Genomic DNA, 14,231 nt, shown 5'->3' on the forward strand with positions numbered 1-14,231 from the left:
AGTTGGGGTTCAAGATAAGGGTTGAGGGGAGGCTTGGGGGGGCATGGACATGGGCATCGCCAAGCTCACCTAACCTGCTTTCGGCTCCCTCCATCCTCTTGCTGGGATGCCAGGATTAAGGCCAGCCAGCGCTGTGGAGGAGGAGGGAGGGGGGAGCCAGATGGTCTTCCCAAGGCTTGGAGGGGGAGGGGGGATCAGGGGTGGGAGTGGCCAAAGGTTATTTATACGGCCCTCTGTCACCGCCAGCCCCTCCCCCAATTCGCCAGTTGTCGTTTCGCCGCCAGGTGGAGTCCTGCCATGCGAGGGACGAGAACACTGGGGCGCATGCCCGAGACCTGGGATGCCTGAGGACTACGAGTTCCAGAGAACCGTGCGGCCTCCTTCCTATCTCCCAGCGGGAGGTGGGGAGAAGAAAGAAACTACAAGTTCCAGAGGGCGCCGTGCGCTCGAGCCAGGTGACTTGACTCCTCGTCCTCTGCTCTGAAGCGGAACCTAGGCTTCCGAGCCCGACTAGGAAGCTACAGAACGGTGCAGCGCGTGCTGGAGGGCGGCATGGAGGAGGCGGACCGGATTCTGATCCACTCGCTGCGCCAGGCGGGCTCGTAAGAACCCGCGCCGCGCCGGGGAGTCACCTGGGATCCGCGGGGAAACTGAGGAAACCAGGCGTACCAAATAGGCAGTGGCAGGATTCAGACAATGGTCCTGGGGCCCCCCTCCCCCAACCAGGCCCCCCCCCACCCCTGCCCCTTCCCTAGCCAGTTCCTGAGTTCCAGGCACTCCTCTGTCCCCAACAGGGCCATTCCTGAGGATGTCCAGTCTCTCCGGGCCTTCACTGCAGAGCTGACCATAGCAGCTGTGGTGGGTTGCTTGCAAGTGCTCCGACCCTCCCTAAGCTCCAGCCTTAGCCCCCACCTGCCTCCTGGAATGTCTGCCCGATTTCGGCTGGGCGTGAGTCTGGCTCAAGCCTGCTCAGTGAGTCATGGGGATCCACACTGGATTTAAGGCTATGGGAGGGAGGGGAAGGAAATGAAGCAGCTGCTGAGCCCGTGTGCCATCTCCCCTCTCTGTCGCTTTCTCCTCCCTGGCGGTGTGGGACCAGGATCTAGGCTATCCCCGGGAGCTGGGTTACCAGAGCTTTCTGTACCCAAGTGAGCCAGACCTCAGGCAGCTGCTGCTCTTCCTTGCAGAGCGGCTGCCTCCTGACCCTGCCCAGGAGAGTGCCCGGCCCTCAGGTAACCGGAGTCCCAGGGGGGTTAGGCCAGGGCAGGGTGAGAGTGGCTGCTAAATAGACCCTTCCTCCCCGACCCAGGAGGTGAGTCCGCCATCCTGCTCCGGACTATTGGAACCCAAGTCAGGGAGCTTGTGACAGAGCCATGGGTGCCCCCAGCCCTAAGACCCCAAAAGTACCAGGTAGAGTTGTTCCCCATGGCCCCTCTTTTCTGCCCCTAGTCCTGCTGCTGCCCAGCTTGGTCCTTGCTTTCTCCCTGTCTTTCTCCTGCCCAGGACTGTATCCTTCGCAATCCTCTCCATGTTCAGTCTGTCATCTTCCCTGACGCCAACACCCCAGAAGGTAAGATGTCCAAGACTTTCTGGGCCCTGGACTGGGGGGCTTCAGTTCATCACACATGGTTAGCCATGAAAAGATCCTGCTTAGGTAGGCCCCCGCCATTTTGTATTAAAAAATGATTGTTGTCACTCCTGCTCTCAGCACCAGGGTTCACAGCAGCATGGCAGGGGCAAGCCCCACTAACCTGAGACCATGTCTCCCTCCCTCTAACTAGGTGCCTCTGAGATACAGGAGTTCCAGGGGGGACCCCTAGTGCCCCCAGTTCCTGCCCAGATCCCCTGTCAAACCATCCGGGCCCCTTCATTTCTGGAGGAGCACACGGCCCAGCTCCAGGAGCTGCCTGAAGGAGACACACCTGGAGAAGCAGACAAGGTCAGGCCAGGGCCCTGGCACTGCCCACCCCATCCCCGCCCCAGTCATACTTTGTCTCTGTGGCTTTTCTCCTCTCTTCTCTCTTCTTTCTCATTAATATCCTCCTTTAGAGCATTTTTGGGGAGCCTTAGAGAACCTAGACTAGGCCCTGAGGGGGGTCCCTTGTGGATGGAGGAGCAAGGGCAGATGCACCTTCTGTTACCCCAGGCTTGCAGGAGGCATCTTGCCCCACGACTGGTGGAGCAGCTGAGGCAGAGCTGGGGACAGGCCATATCCAGTATCTCAGGGGCCCCTGGACCAGGCCAAGAGCTGGGTGAGCTCCTCGGCACCTGGGGACCTGGTTCTGGAGAGCCTCGAGGGAAGGGTTCCAGATTCACACATGCTGAGAAATTCACTTTTGCTCAGGTAGCAACCAGGGGACAGATGAGGGATTGAGGGCCCAGGTCACTGGCTGGATGGGGACTCTGAGAAGTCATCAACCTTTCTGTTCTTCCCTGCCCCCCCCAGCAAGAGAAGGTAGCCCACGCCCCACCTTTGGCACCTGCAGAACCCCCTTCACTGCTGTCCCCACTGTCCCCCACTCACTTGGAGCAGAAGGTACAGGCAGGCCAGGAGGCAGAGCTGGCCTCTCTCCAGGACCACCTGCAGCTTGTGGGCCACAGCATCCAGGAAGCTGGGGCCAGCATGAAGAGGCTGACACTTAGCACAGGCCAGGTGGGAGGGCAGGCCTGGGGTGTGGGGGAGTGGGGAGGAGGGCTCCACTCCTTCCACCCCCCTGACTCTGAACTGGGATACAGGTCGAAGCACAAACCCAGCAAGCCTGGCTGAGTGCCACAGAGCGGGAACAGGCCAGGAGGCTGAAGCGCCGGGCTGTGGACTTGCTGCCAGATGCCCCCAGCAACCTGGCCAAGCTGCAGGTCAGTGTGGCAGGCCATGGGGCCTCCCAGGGGTGGCCTCAGCAGGGGCCCTGCTCACTGTTTCTTTGTCTCCCGCTGCCTCCAGGTGGTGGTAGAGGCCAGCGCCCAGCGTGTCATCCACCTCACTGGCCAGTGGGAGAGGCATCGTGTACCACTCCTGGCGGAATATCGAGCTCTGAAGAAGCGTCGGGACCAGAGAGAGGTGGCCCTGCCTGTGGCCTTTGGGGCTTTGTAGTGGGACACTTGGACTGAGGAGCTATTAGCCCCCTCCCCCGCCTTGACTCTTGGGGAAACTAAGGCCCCCTCTTCTTCCTATCTAGGTAGAATCATCACATAGGGCAGCTGAGCTCCAGGCTTTGCAGGAGTGTGTTCGGTTGGCGGCTGCTGAGGCCCGACGCAAGGAAGGGTTATACAAGCAGCTGGTGAGTGGGGCTGGTCAGAGGAAGGGGAAGAGGGCCTGAGGCCAGGCTAGGGGGTGGAGGTTCAGGGGCATGGGCCTGAGAAAACAATGGCCCTGGGCCCTTCCCCAGGTGGCTGAGCTAGAGACCCTGCCTGGAGACATGGCCCGTTCTGCCTATACCTATCGTATCCTGGAGATTGTGGGCAGCATTCGGAAACAAAAGGAGGAAATCACTAAGGTGAGGCCACCTCTGGGCCCCTGCCTTCCACCACCCCCCCCCCCTTGATCTGGCCAGCCCAACTCATCCACCGTCTCCCTCTCTTTCTTACTGGGGCTCATAGATTCTTTCTGATACCAAGCTGCTTCAGAAAGAGATCAATGCTCTGTCTGGCAAGTTGGACCGGACCTTTGCTGTGACGGATGAACTAGTCTTCAAGGTAAGTATGTTAGGTACCAAGGAGGAGGAAGCCTGGGCCTCTGTGAGACCCACAGCAGCAGGGAACAGGCTGAGCTCCTTGCCTCCTTCCTGGAGTTGGTGCAGTCTCGAAGGCAGTGTGCAGTAAGCCCGGACATGGGCAGCCAGATAGAGAGATGCTGGTCCAAGGGGCCACCCAGACCTGAAGGCTGCTGGGAGCCTTAATGGCTGTTACAAATCCCCTGGGCTGTCGAGTATTTCTCTCCAAGCCTTGGATGGAGACAGTGTGCTTTGACGCTGGCCAAAGCAGAGGACTTGAGTCGACAAAGCCTGGTCTCCAGTCCCTTCCCTCCCTCAAGCCTCTACTGAAGGGTCAGAAGGACCCAAGCTGTTACAGAGGGCCAGTGGAGCCCTGGCTTCTGGTCAGGACGGGCCCAACCAGTTGCTTGTCTGGGGGTGCTGTTATGTGGGGGAGGGGTCAGGATTGGGGATTGCTAAGGTCTGCTCGTGTGTCTCTGCAGGACGCCAAGAAGGATGATTCGGTGAGGAAAGCCTATAAGTACCTGGCGGCCCTACATGAAGTGAGTTGGGTGGGCTTCCCCATAGCCAGCCCTTGCTCCTGGGTCTTCTCCCCCTGACCTTCCCTTTCCCCATATCTCTCCCAGAACTGTAGCCAGCTTATCCAGACCATAGAGGACACTGGCACCATCTTGCGGGAGGTCCGAGACCTGGAAGAGCAAGTAAGGAGCCAGGGAGGGAGGCTTCCCCAGGGCCAAGACTACTCTCTTGGCCTTACTGAGAGCCATGGTCAAGGAGTCTAGGTGAAACCTGCTCCCTGAATGTTGTCCATCCAGGACAGGCCCCTCTTTGGTCTCTGGGGGAGGGGGAGTCTGGGAAGCCCTTGAGGACCTAGTAGAAGGCAAACACATGCACACATCATTGCCATCAGGGGGCTGGGTCAGCCTAATCCTTGATAAAGGTGACACATATTTGATGTGGCTGAGCCAGTCACCCTGACCCTTACTCTCTGCACCAGATTGAGACTGAGTCTGGCAAGAAGACTCTCAGCAATCTGGAGAAGATCCTGGAGGACTACAGGGCAGTTCGCCAAGAGAACGCAGGCCTGCTGGGCCGCACCCCTGAAGCATGAGGCCATCTCCCTGTCTGCTTCTTCTTTGGGGCAGGGGCCCTGACAACGCCTTTCCCTCAGGCACACCCTCTACCAATGTGGGCTTTAGCCACAGGGCCTTTATTGGTGGAAGGACATCAGGTCCTCCTTCACTGGGGCAGGGGGCAAGGGGCTGGGGTGGGGTAGGGGGAGGGGGGCCGGTGTGGGAGAAAGACAACCAATAAAAATAGTTCCTTCAGCAGCTTGGTTCAGGTGTGGCTGGTCAGCTGGGGGGCAGAGGGAGCCAGGCCTCTGTCACAGCCAGTGGGGCACAGGACAGCAGGCGTTTCAGGTCTTGGTCTCTGGGGGGGACAGTGCAGGGGAGTCACTCCCCCCCAGGATGGCCCTCCTCGCTTCCCCCCCCCCCCAGGACAGCCTTCCTCCCCATCCATTATCAAAGTGAGTTAGTGAGTTCAGGGGCTCCAGCTAAGGCTGTCTGGGTACCTACCTGTTGGGCCTCGGACTTCTCTTCTTTTGGAATTCAAACTCGTCCACAGTCCACACCGCCCCTTTCTCATTCTCCACCCGCACAAAGCATTTATGCAGACTGAGGTTGTGCCGAATGGCATTCTGTGGGAAGTGAAGGCTTCTCAGCTCCAGAGGCCTCCAAAGCCCAGACACCTGAACATGGCACCCACAGGGGCTCAGAGAGGGACTCACCTTCCAGGTGGCTGGGTGAGTCCGGAAGAAGGCAAAGGTGTGGGTGAACCAGTGATAGATCTCATTGAGTGTCCGCTGTTTCTCAGGAGCTTCCAATATAGCCTGTGGGCAAGGGAGGCTGTGGGGAGATGTCCCTCCCTCCTCACTATCCCTAGAGCCCTCAGGGCAGGGCATTATAGGAAGGGGGTCCTGGGAGAACTGTTTTTGGCAGAGTCAGAAGAGAACAGGATCCAAAGGAAGATCCTCTTATTTTACAGAGGAGGAGACTGAGGCCCACAGACAGGAAGGGCTAAAGATGCCCCAACAGCAAAGCTGTGAATCAACCCCAGATTTTCAAACAGAAAAAGAACTGGGCTTCAGGGCAGGCTGCAGTCTGGCCTCCCCAGAGGGCCTGTGGTAGGAGTTAAGATTAGAAATCGGCTGGGGATGGGGTAATGGGACCTGTCAAGTTAGGCTCAAAGGTTAGGGGTCAGGGAAAATTAAAGGTGGGGTAATTTGAGTGGAGGTAGCCAATCAGAATTTTGTGCAGCTGTTTTGAGGCTGGTGAAAATTGGGGAAAGGAAAGCAAGCAGAACCCGTTTCCCTCCCCCCCAGGGAAGCTGGCCTTCTTCCGGGCGGGCTGCCTGTCCCACTCTCCCTCTTTATGTTTTTGTATATTCTCTGCTGCTGCGGGGGCCATCTTATGCCCTCCCCTCCCAAGCTCTGCTAAGGGGCTGCCTCTCCCACTCCATGTTCCTTTCTTGGTTTTCTGGGCCCAGCAGAATGGTTGATAGTGAGGCCAGGTGCTTTTTTCTGTTTCTCCAATCCATACCTCCCAGAGCATCTCACACCCAGTGAGATCTGTATTTGTTGAATTTAGTTGGAGACAGCTTCTGGGGTTTCAGTTTGGGGTTGGGTCTGAGGCTGAATTCAAGGCCAGGCTCTGGAGTGGGGGGTGTGTAGCTCAATGGACTATTTGGGCTCAGGGTCCAAGCTCTAATGCCTCGACTTACCCAGCGGATAAGAGTAGCGTAGGTGAAGGGTGGACGCAGATTGTGGGATCGGAAGTATTCCAGATTATGGACAAATTCTGTGAGGAGAGGAGGCAGGCCATGAGCTAGCTCCAGAGGTTCTCCTCCCCCGCCCCCCAGCACCCCCACCATTTGCCTTTCAATCCAATGCTGCCCCCAGTGGTGATGGAGCTCAGAGAAGCACACAAAGGTCTAAAGGCCTGTGGCCAGGCACCCCTAGCCTCAGGCCACCTATGAATGCTTACCTGGGGACATCTGGCTACCCCACAGGTGCCTCCTGACAGCGAAGAGGCCCTGTCCTGGGAGCTGTGCTTCTTTCTTGTCTTCTGGGGATCCTGGCCAGGCTGACCAGGTGGGGCCCAGCCTCCCTGATGGGCAGTAGGTGGCTTTCTCTGTGGAGGGGCTCTAGGAAGAAGAGGGAGACTTAAGATGTCAGACCTGGGAGGTACTATGTAGAGGAGAAATTGGGTTGCTTTGGTTCTGCTTGGCTCCAGAAGGGTTCCAGTTGGGAAGGATCAGAGGTTATTTAGTCCTGCCCTTTCACCTCCTAAGTGAGGAAATGGGCAAAGTGACTTGTCCAAGATGTTCAGGCTGGAGTTTGAACCTAGGACGTCAGATTCCAAAGCTAGTAGCCTTCCTCCTGCCCCATGCTAACATTCAAGCTGGTCAAACACGGAATGAGTGCTTCAGAGGAGTCTCAGTGACCACTTTGGGGGCTATGGGCCAGGTCATGATTGGCCTAAATGGTCAAGGGACCATGAGATAAATATGTGTCCCAAGAGCCCACCTGCCTACTGCCCCATGGGTCAAAGGGTCTGTTAGTGAAAGAGTTGGAATCTAAAATGCCCAGATTGTTTGCTGCTGACATTCTAAGATTGAGAAAATCTGGTTCTACAGGGAGGATCATGGCACTTACCACAGCCAGGGGCTTCACCAGCGCCAACTTCCCCGAGAGGTGGGCTTGCATGGCTCCCAGTTTCTCCTTCTCCAGGAGCAGCTGGGAGAAAGAAGACATGAGCTGGGCAGGGTGCAGGCAACCTCTCCTTAGGCTTCAGGGTCTTCCTTGATATACTCCACCCCCCAATAATAATACATTTACCATAAGTGATCTCACTGGAAGGGGGTGCCACTATGATCCCCATTTTACAGATAAGGAAATGTGAGGCAGGCTAAGGCCAAGTGGTTTGCCCAGGGCCATACAACTAGGAAGTATGTGAGGCCATCTTGGCAGTCAGGGCCACTCAGCACCTCATTTCCTCAAGCCCCACCTTCCCAGGCGGTAACCCTCTGTCACCTTGTGCTCAAGATTTTGTACCACCTCCTTCTGGATGAGACATTGGGCCTTCCCCTTCTCATCTAGGCGATGGTCTTCTTGGAGGTGTCTAGGGGAGGGAGGCGGAAGAAAGAGTGACTGGGGCTGCAGTAGCCTGGGCTGCTGAAGCCCTGTCACCTTCCCAGGACTGGGTACTCACTTCAACAGATCTCCTGATTCCAGGAAGACCTTTCCACAACCGGGCCACCAGCAACTCCGGGAGCTGTCCAGCATGCAGGTCTGGAGGATGCTGTAGAAGGACCAATACAGGGGAACCATGGAATGTTCCCCAGCTCCAACTCTGCCCCTGGGGAACCTGGACCAAATTCCTTTACCCCTTTGGATGCTCATTCACCCCCAGGATTGCTTAGGGCTCTAAATGCTGAGATCTCCCCCACCCCAGCCTTCCTCTTTGTCTGATCCTGTGAGCCACCAAGAGGATCAGCATCATACATTCAGTATGTGTGAGAGGCAAGATCCGAACTGAGGACTTCCTGACTCGAAGGCCGGCCCTCCCTCTACCCACAATGCCAAGATGCCTCTAGCTAAGATTCTTCAATTCTCCCCCTTGGCTGAATAACACTGACCTCTCCTTGGGGCCAAGCCGGAAGGCAGAGGCCTCTCCAGGGCTGGGCCCAGTAGGAAAAGTACAGAGATAAGTGGTCAGCATGTTTGCTGGCTCCTTGGGCAACCACTCAAGGTTGGCAAGGTTGATCCCTGGAGAGCAAAGGAGGAAGAGGGAGACTTTAGTCACACTGGTAGACAGTTGGCCATAGGATGAGCAAGGTTTCCCTTGGCTTCTCAGCCTTAGTTGACTTCCCTCTCTAATGAACATTGGGCCCCTGAAGATGATGAACCCCAATCCAAAGGAGTTAAGAAGTCTGGGCTTTGGGCCTGACTTGGCCACAGTTTCATTGTATAAATGCCTTCCCCTCTTTGGGCCTCATTTTCCCCATCTGCAGTTTGGACTGGATGTTTCTTGGAGGGCTCTTTGGGCCATGGATAGGGAAGGACAGGAGCAGATCCAATTCATCAGCCTCAGGGGTTCTAGACTGTTACCAGAAGGAAGGCCATGCAGCTGGGCAGGTCTGGTCTTCAGGGTGGTGACTCCGGGAGGGGATGGCAGGTTGAACAGGGCTGGGGTGCTCAGTGGTGCCATGTGTACCAGTGGGGGCCGGCCATGGACCTCAGCAGAGGTGAGCTAAGTCACAGAGTGGGGAGGAGAGGAGAGAAAGTCCCTGAGTGCATCATTCCACAGGCAGCCATATGCCAAACAGTTATGGGAGAAGGTTGCCCTCTCGTACCTGGTGCACAAAATGCTGCTTTTCCTGAAGCAGGGCCTGAGGGTGTGGTGATGTGCTGAGCCGCCCACCTGGTGGGGCCATCATCACCATGGGGCCTGTTGGCAGCTGGGAGGGGAGAGTTAGAAACAGAATCCCAGAGTCTCAGGTTAGCAGCCATCTCGTGCAACATGGAATGGAACATGGCCAGCAAGGGCGCAGCCAGTGTCTGCTTGAAGAAGCCCGCTACTTCCCATCACTGATCTTAAATCTGTTTATATATGGGGCCAAATAGGACCAGCCAGTGGATCTCCAGGATCCAAGATGGAATACAGCCTGCCTCCCTGAGACTAGATCTGGTGCCCTCTCTGGCTCTAGCCTTCTCTGTGCACATCGAAGCTGGGATGCAGACTGGAATGGTGCAGTCAGGAAACAAAGAGGCTTCTTGGCCAAGATGTGGGAATGGCAGCAGAAGGAAGGCAAATCCCAGTTTCAGAATTTCTGCTGCTACTCTGCTTCTTAAAGGCTTTGATGTATCCTATATTTGGTGTGTTCTACATTTAGAACTATTGGAATTTTGTTTCCTTTTTCTTTCTGAGGCTCAAAGTAGATATTCACTTTTCAGTTCATCCCAATATGACACAATTGGAGAAAGCTGAGCACCTTTAGCACTCTAAGTTGGAGAAGCCTAGAAGCAAACCCACCATTCAGCAGTGAGTACCCACTGAGTCCATTTATGAAGACAGAATGGCAGCCATGCCTACAGATGCAGAGGGGGCGGGGAGGGGGAAGGATGAGTGGAACTAGTGAGGACTTTCATCCTAGAAAGGGGAGAGACAGCATGGAGAAGTGGGAATGGAAGGCTAGGTGATCAGTAAAGAGAAGGGAAAGGAGGGGCCCATGGAGGTAGTAGGGAAGGAGGAGACAAGTGAAAAGTGTGAGCCCAAAGTGGGAGCAGCCATGAGTCCAGAGGGGGCAGGCCAATGGTAGCATGAGTCCATGAAAACCAATTTCTGTCCAGGTGACCCAGTTTCCCACTTTGGGGGAGTTCTTAGGCTTGAAGAATTCAGAAGTCCCAATATACCTGCAGTACCAGAGGGCACTGGACCAAGCCTTTTCCCATTTCCCTCTGGATGGACCAACAGCTAAGCCAGGGAGGTAGACCCAGAGAGTAGTGACAAATGGAAAGGGATTTCCATGTTCTCCCAAGAGGGGATGCTGTGGAATTTCTCTCCATCAGTCACTTGCTATGTGACTGTAGCCAAGTTACTTGCTCCCATCCACCTTCAAATATGACAGGAGCCATGTATTTTGGGTTTCCCAGAGGTCACCTGATTAAGTGTATCTATCTGTCTCTCTCTCTCCCTTGGTATCTGTCTCTCTGTGTCTCTCTTTCCTTCCCCCTCCCTAAAGTTTGGGTTGGGATGGGGAGGGGGTGTAGGGAAGGTAGGTGCCCTAGTTGGAGGGGAATTTCTCCTGCTGGTGAGATCTGCATAAGAAACAGACGGCGCCCCCTCACCCCTTCAGAGAGACCAGAAACCACTTCCTCTGTTCTCTTCTCCCCAGTGATTCAGATATAGGGGTGAAGGTTCCCTCAATGAAAGGGGAGGGCACCACCCCTCTCAGCTCAGCTCCTTAGCCCCCCAGGTACCGTACCTGTGGTGATAAGGCACTTGTCCCAGTGGGTCCCCCTCGGGGGGAAGGCCCAACCTCCCAGCCTGGAAACTCCAAGGCCCCTCTGGTTACCAGCTCTGTGTCCTTCATGTGAACCACAAGGTTGGAGGAAGCCATGGAAGAAGAGGCTGATGGGATTTGGTGTGGCTTGGGGTTGGGCATCAAGCTGCTCCTCAGGTAGCCTAGAAGAAGAGAAGAGGCTTCTGGGGTTCAGACAGACTGAGGAGGGTAGGATGGGAAGTTCTCCTCCTTTCTCTGGTCTTTGGGCCCTCCAGAGGGCCTGGGATCTTTCTGGGGTTTCTCTGTGTCAAGTTCAATGGTCCTGTATTGGACTGGCACTAACAACAAAAGCTGCTGCTGCTTCTTCTTCTTCATCTTCTCTTCTTAAAAGAGATCCAAGAGGAGACCATTAGGGAAATTGAGGCTCAGAGAGGGGGAAAGACATAGTCAGGGTCAGACAGTGAAGTCAGCAAACAGAGAAAGGGCTTAAACTCCTCAGTTTAAGTCCTCACTAAAGTAATGATGATTTTCAATCATATTCTAGAGCGCCAGGGCTTGAAAAAAGAGATTGGGTTCAGTTGGAGAAAACCAAAATGGAGGGAAAGGCCACCTCTCCCTCAAATTGCCATATGGTGGCCTGGTGCTGTTTTTAACACTGCATGAAGAGGCAAAAGTCACTGGGAGTTTTGAATTCTATGAATTTCAAATTCTAAGATTCTTTGATTAAAAAATTCTGTGAATCTGATTGTAAGTTAGAATCATAGACTCTTGTCCTGACTCTACCATTGACTCATTAAAGGGCCTTGAGCAAGCTGGCCCTTCCTCCCCTTTCTCCCCATACCAGGGGTCTCTGTGGCCCCATTAATGGAGGATATTCTCGAAATGTCTGTTTCAGCCACTGAGTCCAAACCACATCAGCCCTATCTCCCACTCAGCTCCACACTGTCCTGCACATACACGTACCAGAGAATTTTAGACTCACAGAACCCTGAGGAGTATTCCTAGAATGTCCCCTTCTTCCAGCTCGAATATTTACATCTTAGGAGCCAGCAGAACCCTGGGATATTGGAACCTTAAAATGCCCCATTCTTCAAGGGAGAGAAGGCCCCAGGCGTGGTGTTACTGTGGCTACTCTCCCTCTGCTGAACTTTTTAGGGAGAAGGACAGATTCAAATGGAACTTGGTTTTGGTCTCTAGTTTTCTTCCTTCTCCTGCATGCCGTATTTTTTCAGAAAGGCTTTTATGGGGTAAGCCATAGGGACCTGCCCTTATGGTTAGGACCATTTCCTGAGGGCCACACCTTGCTTGTCAGAGCAGACCAGTGTGATGGAGGAGATGGCCAGCTTGAGCGGCCCTGCCACCCCCAGACTTCCCGCCACGTCACTGGCGATACAGAAGAAAACGCCACCCCAGGGTTTCGTTCTGAGAACCGGTGGGGCCTGCCCAGCAGCCTGGGCCCCCTACTTCTGGACTTATGACGTGAGTAGCAGCGGAAACGGGTGATATCCGGGAAAACATGTCCTGCGTCGACTCCACCCTTGGGCCTAGGACCTTCTTACCCCAGCCTAGTCCAACCCAATCTGACAGTCTTCCTGAAGACTAAAGGCTTTGCCCAGAGCATGGCATTCCAAGCTCCTTTCCCAGTGTCTGATCTTCAGCAATTCCCTTCTATTGAGAACTCATTTTTCTCTGTTCTAAAGTTGGAAGGGTTAGACTAGACGATTTCTGAGATCTTTTCTGTCACAGAATCCTTGTGCCCCTGGCAGTGAGTCAACCAGCTTGGGATGGGCCTTTCAGCCACCTACCAGACCTGCGCAAGCTGTTTTTTCCCTCTCTGTGCCTCTGTTTCCCCAAGGTCCCAGGGCCCTCAGAAGAACAAGCTTGGGAGAAGGCTTGGCAGTCAGTCCCCTGTGAGCTTCAATACCTTTGGTGGTCTGGGCTAGTTCTGCTATGGGCTCCTCCTTGGGGCTCATTGACCTGAGTATCCCAGACTAGGGTTTGAAATGTCAGCCTCACTGAAAGCTGTCCCCTCCTGCTCCCTCCCTCCCTCTAGACTCCCTGACTGGGTGCCCAGGAGCCAGCTCCAGTGATGAGGGGTAAGGGTGGCCCATTCTGGACTCAGCTTTCCTCCAGGCCCCACACAGAATGGCCACCTCAGGGACTCCAGCTCAGCTGCTGAAGCTTTGCCTTCTGATTCTTGTCCATTGACTCTCCTCAAAGTCCCAAACACATCCTGATGGCCCACCATCTTCCTGGTTGCTCCCTCTCCCTCCCATCTTACCACATGGTGACTCCCTGGGCAACATCTCTCCACTAACCTGGGGATTGCTGGTCTCTCTGTCTTGGGTGTCCCCAGAGCAAGAAGCGTAGCTCTGCCTATGGCCCTGCCCACGACCTTCAGGAAGCCTCTGGGTTTGGGGGCACCTCTCTTTGGCATTCTCTGTGCCAGCCGGCACCTATGTTCTGTCTGCCACAGCCCATCCCCTGCCTCTGTGTCCCTGCCCAGGTTGGCTCCCATTCCTGATCTCCTCTCTGGAGACACTCTGAATATGCTGGATTTGCAAAGTCCTAGTTGCGTGTTTCTGGACTTTGCTTTTCAGTGCACTGGGCTACTCCTGGAGACTATGGCAATTCGGACACAGAGTGGCATTGGCAGATGGAATTTCTTCACCAGGAGTTCCCCATACCAATGAACTCACAAGAGCCTGTTTCCCTCCTGCACTGGAGCCTCCCTAAGGCCTTTCTTTTCTGCCTTTATATGGGCTGGGCCTGGCCTATCAAAGGGGGAGGCCACTCCTGCAAGCCTAGGCATTTCAGGATTATGTGGGCTCTTAGGGATTATCGCACCAACTCCACCCCCCCATACCCTTTTTTTTTTTAGACAGAGATTGAAAAGTGAGGCCAAGAGAGGGCCCAAAGCAGATCCCACAGCAAGGGAGAGAGCTTGTGGGCATCTTCTCCCCCTCCTCAAGTTTCCTGACTAGCCAATAACAATGGCAGGAGGAGGAAATCTGGCACCTCCCCCACCAGACCTCAGGAATCACTGAACTTTAAGCACTTCCTTTGATAGTAGAGGAAACTAAGGCCAGGAGAAGGGAAGGGAGACTGGATTCTAGTTCTCACTTCTGGAGCCACAGACACTGTCCACACAAGGCACCCTTCAGTCCCCAGGCTCACAGGATTGAACTGTGGAAGGACCCTTAGAGTGAATGTGCTCCAAACTCTTCGTTTGACACAGAAGGAAACTGAGACCCAGTGAAGGGGCTGACTTACCTTTCTGCAAAGCTGGATAGTTTGGTGCCTCCTGAGCTAAGTGACCACTTTAGATCTGCAGAAACAGACACACACACACCCAGATAAACCGCTTTGAAGAGATCTGAGTTTGTCTGCAATGAGGTGTCCCACACCTTGGTAGGGTTTCTTCCAGGTTAGAAGCTGCTTTATTTGTGTTCCAAC

The 14,231-nt window shown here is 54.9% G+C and overlaps 2 protein-coding genes across 4 annotated transcripts; one reads left to right on the plus strand and one right to left on the minus strand.

Annotated features, from left to right (window-relative positions):
- Nucleotides 1-364: 364 nt before the first annotated feature.
- CCDC22 (coiled-coil domain containing 22) lies at nt 365-4,982 on the plus strand. Of its 3 annotated transcripts, none has more exons than XM_069082955.1 (16): nt 367-602; nt 795-972; nt 1,100-1,232; nt 1,310-1,410; nt 1,504-1,570; nt 1,782-1,939; nt 2,147-2,344; nt 2,447-2,653; nt 2,737-2,856; nt 2,942-3,058; nt 3,177-3,278; nt 3,387-3,494; nt 3,598-3,693; nt 4,193-4,252; nt 4,337-4,411; nt 4,708-4,982. In XM_069082955.1, exons 1-16 carry the CDS (start codon nt 553-555, stop codon nt 4,819-4,821), a joined length of 1,884 nt encoding a protein of 627 aa, XP_068939056.1. In that variant the 5' UTR covers nt 367-552; the 3' UTR covers nt 4,822-4,982. The 3 variants fall into 3 exon arrangements, with proteins under 3 accessions (XP_068939072.1, XP_068939056.1, XP_068939065.1); XM_069082964.1 differs by having other exon boundaries at nt 590-699; XM_069082971.1 differs by lacking the exon at nt 2,447-2,653 and having other exon boundaries at nt 365-602.
- Nucleotides 4,983-5,062: 80 nt separating this feature from the next.
- Nucleotides 5,063-10,953, minus strand: FOXP3 (forkhead box P3). Its single transcript, XM_069082983.1, has 12 exons — nt 10,758-10,953; nt 9,126-9,230; nt 8,881-9,022; nt 8,409-8,538; nt 7,982-8,071; nt 7,804-7,891; nt 7,426-7,506; nt 6,755-6,914; nt 6,492-6,568; nt 5,500-5,601; nt 5,288-5,409; nt 5,063-5,141 (listed from the first exon to the last, which is right to left on the minus strand). The coding sequence occupies exons 1-12, from the start codon at nt 10,935-10,937 to the stop codon at nt 5,063-5,065; spliced, it is 1,356 nt and encodes a 451-aa protein (XP_068939084.1). The 5' UTR covers nt 10,938-10,953.
- Nucleotides 10,954-14,231: the final 3,278 nt, after the last annotated feature.

The sequence above is a fragment of the Petaurus breviceps genome, unplaced genomic scaffold, assembly GCF_028583685.1.
Source record: "Petaurus breviceps papuanus isolate PSGF00001 unplaced genomic scaffold, PetGlider_PUasm1.0 114747, whole genome shotgun sequence".
Taxonomy (NCBI): Eukaryota; Metazoa; Chordata; class Mammalia; order Diprotodontia; family Petauridae; genus Petaurus; species Petaurus breviceps.

Excerpts from the sequence above, each read along its gene's own strand:
- CCDC22 (XM_069082955.1), top strand. The coding sequence starts at position 553 with ATGGAGGAGGCGGACCGGATTCTGATCCACTCGCTGCGCCAGGCGGGC. Across the intron at positions 1,940-2,146 it reads CACCTGGAGAAGCAGACAAG|GCTTGCAGGAGGCATCTTGC; the intron begins GTCAGGCCAGGG and ends CTGTTACCCCAG. Across the intron at positions 2,857-2,941 it reads GCAACCTGGCCAAGCTGCAG|GTGGTGGTAGAGGCCAGCGC; the intron begins GTCAGTGTGGCA and ends CGCTGCCTCCAG.
- FOXP3 (XM_069082983.1), bottom strand. The coding sequence starts at position 10,937 with ATGCCCAACCCCAAGCCACACCAAATCCCATCAGCCTCTTCTTCCATG. Across the intron at positions 9,231-10,757 it reads CAAGTGCCTTATCACCACAG|CTGCCAACAGGCCCCATGGT; the intron begins GTACGGTACCTG and ends CTCCCCTCCCAG. Across the intron at positions 8,539-8,880 it reads GCTGCATGGCCTTCCTTCTG|GGATCAACCTTGCCAACCTT; the intron begins GTAACAGTCTAG and ends TTTGCTCTCCAG.